General features: G+C 40.8%; 1 protein-coding gene across 1 annotated transcript in view; it reads right to left on the reverse strand.

The window, feature by feature from the left end:
* alkbh3 (alkB homolog 3, alpha-ketoglutarate dependent dioxygenase) overlaps nt 1–6,860 on the reverse strand; it is a gene marked incomplete at its 5' end in the record, with an annotated part of 8,596 nt that extends 1,736 nt beyond the window's left edge. The window contains 8 exons of the mRNA XM_079223848.1: nt 2,237–2,335; nt 2,759–2,968; nt 3,178–3,266; nt 5,327–5,430; nt 6,153–6,200; nt 6,347–6,381; nt 6,495–6,598; nt 6,785–6,860. Coding sequence (XP_079079974.1) covers nt 2,237–2,335; nt 2,759–2,968; nt 3,178–3,266; nt 5,327–5,430; nt 6,153–6,200; nt 6,347–6,381; nt 6,495–6,598; nt 6,785–6,860 — 765 coding nt within the window. The remainder of the gene's footprint in view (nt 1–2,236; nt 2,336–2,758; nt 2,969–3,177; nt 3,267–5,326; nt 5,431–6,152; nt 6,201–6,346; nt 6,382–6,494; nt 6,599–6,784) is intronic.
* Nucleotides 6,861–7,182: the final 322 nt, after the last annotated feature.

Below are 7,182 nucleotides of genomic sequence, written 5' to 3' on the forward strand. Positions count from 1 at the left end.
CACACACACACACGCACGCACGCACACACACACACACACACACACACACACACACACACACACACACACACACACACACACACACACACACACACACACACACACGTAGCGTCCCCAGCTTCGACATAGATTATAAGAATGTTTTTGAGATATGTTGTACTTGGAAGCTGGAAGTGTGATGAAAATGTATCAGAATTTTTGGAACAACAAAAAATACGCTACTATGTCGCGGAAGTTCTTTAAATCATCGAGTTATAAAATGGATACTTTCTTTTTGTGCGTGCAAAGGTGTCGTAACTAATTGGATTTGAATAAACTGACTATTAAAAGGAGCGTACAACGAGCGAGATATAACATGTGTATAAATATTACACACACCAAAACATAGCCAAAAAACATACACTTATGTAACTAAGGTTATAAAGCAAACAAATAAGAAAACACTAGGAGAGATTCACTTTTTAAGGATGCTCCCTAAACACAAGCGTATTTTTGTTTTTGTCAGCTGACCTCTGCACTCTGTACAGAGGTCAGCCCGAGAACGTGAAAACAGACAACAAACACCACTTTCTTACCATTTGACATGCGGGGTAAAAGGCAAACTTACTCCAGTTTCCAAAAACAGCACTGAAACATCTGCTGTAATAGCACAGACATAAAGTTCAACTTTATTTATTTCTGGATCGTGTGCATCTCATGCCCTTAAACACACACCCTTGAACTTCTATCTTTGTGAGGCCACTAACCGTGATGATGCCTTCCCTAGCACCTCACCCGACATGTATTCTAACCTGAAGCTTAAAACCAAGTCCGGACCCCTTAAACAGGCCTTTGATGGTCTGTCCCAAAAGGAGGAACCACACACACCTCATCACCTACAAGAGTCCGGAACAGGGAGAAATAACCCTGGATCCTTTTTTAAACACATGAAGTACTTTAGCCGGATTGACAGGTTTAGTTAAATATGTAGCACTCACTTCCAAACCTCTCCAGCCGAGCCAGCAGCTTTTATTTGGCAGAGCGGGACTGAGGGGACAGCGGAAGAATTAATGGATGGCGTGATCTTCTTTCTCTGGCAAGATCTTTAAAGTAGAGATGAAACCTTTGTTGAGATACTCGGGAGGTGTCGCCATAAAACACCTGTGACCTTCTCCTTTTTTTCTTCTTCTCCCTTCTTAAAAGCTTTTCCCCCATATCTCTCTCTGATCCACCTTGTCCCATTTGTTTTTCTCTCACTCCTTTTAATTTCTACTCACTTTTCAGCGTGACCGGCAGCTGAAAGAAAATCTTTCGAGCGGCATAGCTCCAATTAATTTTTTTTTTTGACTCAACATGTGGAATGAACACATAATGAGATACAATGGTTTCTATTCCGGTGTCTTTACTAAGGTCACAGTGTATCTGTTTCCATCCTAGTTTATACTTTTTTATTCATGGACAAACAAAGCTTTTAAAAATACAACTATTATGACCAGAAGTGACAAAAACACACACACACACACACACACACACACACACACGGTAAGGTCAGTCTTCACCTGACCTCACCTGGCTGAGACAGATAAGGTTGTCGGTGCATGACTATATTTACTGTAAATGTCTGAGGCTTAATGACGCAGTGGATTCATTCATGTCAAAGTCACTGCTTGAATAATAGTTCAGGAAAAGCTGAGAGTCAAGTCTTTCAACTATTTCTGTACTGATTAAAAAAAGTAGTTTACTCCAGAGAGTACAGGATTTTAAACAACGTACCAGTTATTTTAGTAGTTGTTATTGCTATTATTTACCTTCAGTTTGGTCATAATGTTAGATATAGTAGCTGTTACAGTGCAGTTGAAATACTATTACAAAACTTTTCCATTTTGGTTTGACTAATAACAATATTATAATAAAATAAATCTAAGAAAAGCTTTTAAATTGTTTTCTAAGCATGTGGTGGAAGATGAGGTTTTTTATTTTTCTTGAGAAAAACGTGATGAACAGGATCACATGTCATTTTTGCTTTGCTATAACCAGAAGAAGTCCTAAGAAGTAATACTGTAGCTGCAACATACAACTTTCAGCAACGCTTGAGTTGGTGATTGACAGGTAAACCGAGGGAGACTTTGAGACAAAGACGTTTCCAAAAAAATGCAACAAAAACCCAACTCTTTTAAATCAGTCTCTTAATGTCTGCCTGACTCTGACCCACCGCTGGGGCCGGTGCTTTTGCTTGCATTTGATTGGCGGAGCTCACCTGCCAATCATCTTGCGTGGCTCCGTCCATCACCAAAAGTGTCCCGTGGCTGAGAGGAACCCGGATCTGCTCCACATAAGTGTAGTCGCCATTCTCGTCCTGAAAGAGTAAAAGCACACACATTGATGCACGGAGGAGGACAGAAAGACACAGGATCATTTGAAGACACATTCTATTGCCTGTAAATCACTACAACTCTTCTACATCACGAGTAATGAAGAGACGCGTACACCCGAACTCTCCAAATAACCGACAACTATCAAACACAGGCCTCTAAATACTCTGCTGAGTCTGAACACTATACCTGACTTTGCCAAGTCTTGCTTGCAGCAAAAGGTCAGAAACAGTGTCTGCAGGTTTTAGAGGGCCAAATCAAATACTTTATGAGACCGCTTTAATGAAAACCGGGAGCTGGATGAGGATAAAATAAATGAACAAAGCAAGCAAGAGCAGGAGAAGAAAAGGATTCAAGGGTTCAGACACACACAGATATTTCTTCATCCTACTCTACCGTCACCTCACCGGCGGAGGCTGCTTGCGGAGGCCGAACACTCTGGTGTCGCCCAGGCTGACGGAGCCGATGGTGGGCTTGTCGCCCAAGGCGGGCTCGTCGTCGCTGTGCCAGCCGATGCTGTCGTGGCCGTCCCGGTACAGGTTGCACATCAGGGAGTTGAAGCTGCAGCCGCTCGCCTGCGCCACTGCCTCGCGGAGGGTTAAGAGCAAAGGATGCCACTATGAGGGGAGAGAGAGTTCAGCAGTTTATTAAGGAAAGAAAAATGAAACTAAATGTGGATACACATTTAAAGAAAGCTGTGTTAACAAAGAGACACGATTGAAAGACATCAAGTGAGGGAAATCTAAATATTCTACAGAAACTAATAAATACATAAAGCACATGTGTGGAAAACGTTGGTTTTAGAGGTTTAATGAGTTTATCTCACCTGTGTGTTCGCAGCCAAGGTGGAGCGAGCGTACGTGTATGGCAACTCTCCAAACCAGCAGGTCAGCCTGGGCTCCTCGTACGCATCACCTGCACCAGCGCACACAAACAAATACACCTTTACCTCAAGAGACCCACATGGCCAGCCTCCATCTGGAACCCGGTCTACTGGAAATGCACGTACTTCAGAAGTTATGATCCCAGAAATCCCTCGTTTAGAGTTGGATTATTGTAAGAATTTCAATATTGGTGACACAGTTTTAATGCGGATACTAAAACAATACTTTTTAAAATACAATATTATGGAGTTTTTTTTTTTTTTTAACTGTTATAGACATCAATCGTAAGGCGCAATATCGAACCATAATGTAATCCACGATAAATACACCAAACTACTACAACTTCTATATAGAATATAAACATAGGATAACATACCATGTACATTAGACAGTGTGAAAATTTGCTTTCCAATTATTTATTTTGTATCATTTTATTTACTTTGTTATTATTTTAAATGCAATGAGATAGAGTGAGATTACTGTAAATAAATGTGGTCGTCATTTATTGATTGATGAATAAAAAAAAAAAACCTTAATGGTGGTTTGGCTTGTTGCAGCCAAATATGATATTATTATGGTACTCAACCTCTGCAGGCTTTAAATAATACACAGTTAAAAACAACACCCGTGGACACCTTTCACATATCCATGTCTATGTTGCATCAGTAATTGGTCACGGCAATTTCAACTTCAAAAGAGAAGCGAACCCGTCTGTTTTCATTCCTCTTTTTGCTGGTTGACAACTATAAGTAGGGAAAACTGACACTGTTTTGTTCTTAACATATTCCCTTCTGGCGTTAACACACAGACACACACACGTATAATAATCATCTGCACCAGAATATATTCCTAGCCGAGGGAATGATATCCAGTTTGTCTCCGTCTGTCTTCCTTTGTTGGTAATGGTGTATCGTTCTTTCTCTGGGAACAACAAGATCTCTTCCAAGGACCAATTCTGCGCCATTAAAACCTTTTGGCCGGCGCTCTGGGACGAGAACACGGTGAAACCAAAACAATTATGGGAGCTAGTACTTATAAATATGTGTGGTCGACTTTTCGAAAGCCTTGCTCTTTCCACTAAAAGATGTTATCAGAGAGACAAGATGAATACAATCTTAACCCACGCACAGGATCCAATTTAGAGCCGTGAGCAATGGTAGGAAAAACTGAGTCAAAAGGGTTTTTTAAAACAAGAAAAGGGTAAATGAGAGAAGAGGGGACTGTTTTTCCACTACTTGCTCTTTTACCCAAACATCACGTGGACTTTGTAAACCAAGTCTCAGGAGGGACGGATTGCTTTATGATCGGTGTTTGGAAATCATCGCGGTCGCTTGTTGTCTTTACGGAGCGATCGCAGAGTTACACACAAGATGGACGAGAGCCAGCTGGGAGAAAGGCAAAGCTGAGGCAAAGCCTGGCTGCAGCTCAACAGGCTCCCCGTATATAGTCTGTCTGCGCACAATGAGATGTATTCTTTCCTTTAAGAGGAACATGACGACTGTTTTGCAAAATGAAGCCATTGCACAACGTACGCACGTGCAAGGAGGAAGAGTTTCTGCTGTCGTCTTCTATCTTCTCCAGATGTACAGTAAACAGTAATATTCATAAAGTTGCTTTTTTCAACATACAAAAAAAGCGCATATAAATATTAAGTATATGGCAAAAACAGTATGTACAAACAAGATGTATTTAAAAATGATAAAAGTAAAAGCAGCTAGCTTCATTGAGGCAGACTCAATGTCTCTACATGGTCAAAGAGGAGCTGCCATAAGTTTGTTTTTGTTTTTATTGCTGTAGATCCACGTAGTGTGTACACTGTGCTAACTTGAATAAGACAACAACAAAAATCAGGCATGTGTACCAAGCAATCACTTTAAAAACACAGATGCACACTGAAAAGGGTCTAATAATATTGTGTAGCATAAAAAAACATGAGAAAAATAAAAAGTTCAACGCTGCACTGCATTTAAAACTAGAACGTGAACACAACAGCAAACCAGATGCAGAAACCCTGCTCACCCTCCAGCTTACATCATGGGCTCACGTCCCCTCCACATGCATGCTGCTCATCCTCAAGCCCCCGGTACCCACCCTGTCTGTAGTTGGTCTTCTGGGACCAGGGAAGCTCTTCTAGCAGCTTACTGAACATCCAGTCAGCCTCTTCTGGGGACAGGAACCCAGGCAGCAGCCGCAGTCTGGACAGATGGAAAGACAAAACAATCCAAAATTTCTCTAAAACAAATTTAAAAAAGCAAGTAGTTGATTGTTGATTGTTGTTTGTCTCGTCTAACGTCTCGTGTCTAATGTATGCACCTTCCGCCTAGAAAAATTCCTTGTTTGTGTAAACATTCCTGGCAAATAAACGGTTTCTGATTCTGATAAGACGTTGGTGCAAAGTAGTGGTGTAAAAGCTAATTTACATTATTGTTAAGACGAAAGACCAGATAAAGAGTAAGGCGCCGACTCAAGTGAAATTAGGTTATTTTTTCATCCTTTTCACAACCACAAATATTGATTGTAAAGTTCCTTCAGCTCGCGCCTTAGATTCCTTCCTCTTGATTGTTTGTAATTTTAGAGACTCTGTATTTCAGTCTTGATAAAAGCATCGGCTCAATGCATAAGAAATAAATGGAACATTCTGCTTGTCCATTGTGCTATACGTACAGCACATGTCCAAACATGTTCAGTGTCGATTAAAAACACGGCTCACTTCCATGTGTCCCAGTGGGAAACATGTGAGACAGGAGGCATGACAGTCACTGGGTGCTGCATACACGGTTGCTTGTGGGATGACTGCCATCTACTGGACTTAAAATGCACTCACAGATTTGTTGTCATGGGTTTGGTCAGTGTTCGTTCTCCTCTTTTCAGAACTGATTTAAACGTATTTTCATCTAAAAGATGAATTTGCTCTCACCTGGACACTCCCGTTGGTCCATGGCTGATCTTGTGAGTACCCGCCTGCCTGTCCAGAACAAAATAATGGATATTAGCCAACATGCGTGTCGTATACAAAGAAATATAAAGACAAAATGTCATAAGACAAAGAGACAGAAACATATTTGAAATTGATGTTTAAGTCTGAACACAGGATAGAAAAGTGTAACTCACTCGATCACCTTCACTGATGGAACATCTCTAACTTGCTGCGATGAAGAGAAGACAGAAAAGAGAAAGAACACTTCCTTATAAAACATTCTAACAGGTTGTAAAAAAATCGAATTATCCCAAAATTCAACAGTGACTTTTAGCTGTCTACCTTGGTGGGCTGCTGAAACTCAAATGTCTTTGGACTTTTCTGTGGCCCACATCCCCAAGAAGAAGGCTCTGGGTTGACATTTGTGGGTGGTTGGTTGTTTGGGACTGCAAGAAATAAATACATGAAGAAGCTGTTGTCGACATATGAATCAGGTTATTTGGACTAATAATCCAGCATCCAGGGCTCCAACAAATACATTTATATATAAATAATGACCTCATTCAGTGAGGAGCAGGCAGAGGGAGTCACATATGACCAATACTGAAGATAAACTTTGATCCTTGTGTTACCTCTTGGTCCAAAGGGTTTTGGCAGTTGTTTGGCCCAGGAGCCCTGGACTCTGGCACGCTGACGCTTATCCGACATTATATTACATCTGCAGTGACCAAAGAAGAAGAAGCTTTCATCAACATGGAAACAAATTCTGCACAAACCAAAAGAAAGACACTCACATATACACTCAAATACATCTGATTGCTAGGTTTATCCTAAGAAACGCGTAATATCTACAAAACCAAGAGCTTCTAGAGGCAATTTAGGTTTTCCTCTGTCACAATAATTGATGACTTGTCAATGTTTTAATGTAATGTTTGTAATCATCCTCCTCTATTTTCATATTTACGTGCATGTCTGTGTGTGTATTAATGTGTGTGCCCGCAGAATTAGGTGGTAATGCCTCAGTTTTGTT

The sequence above is a fragment of the Taurulus bubalis genome (assembly GCF_910589615.1).
Source record: "Taurulus bubalis genome assembly, chromosome: 9".
Classification (NCBI taxonomy): domain Eukaryota; kingdom Metazoa; phylum Chordata; class Actinopteri; order Perciformes; family Cottidae; genus Taurulus; species Taurulus bubalis.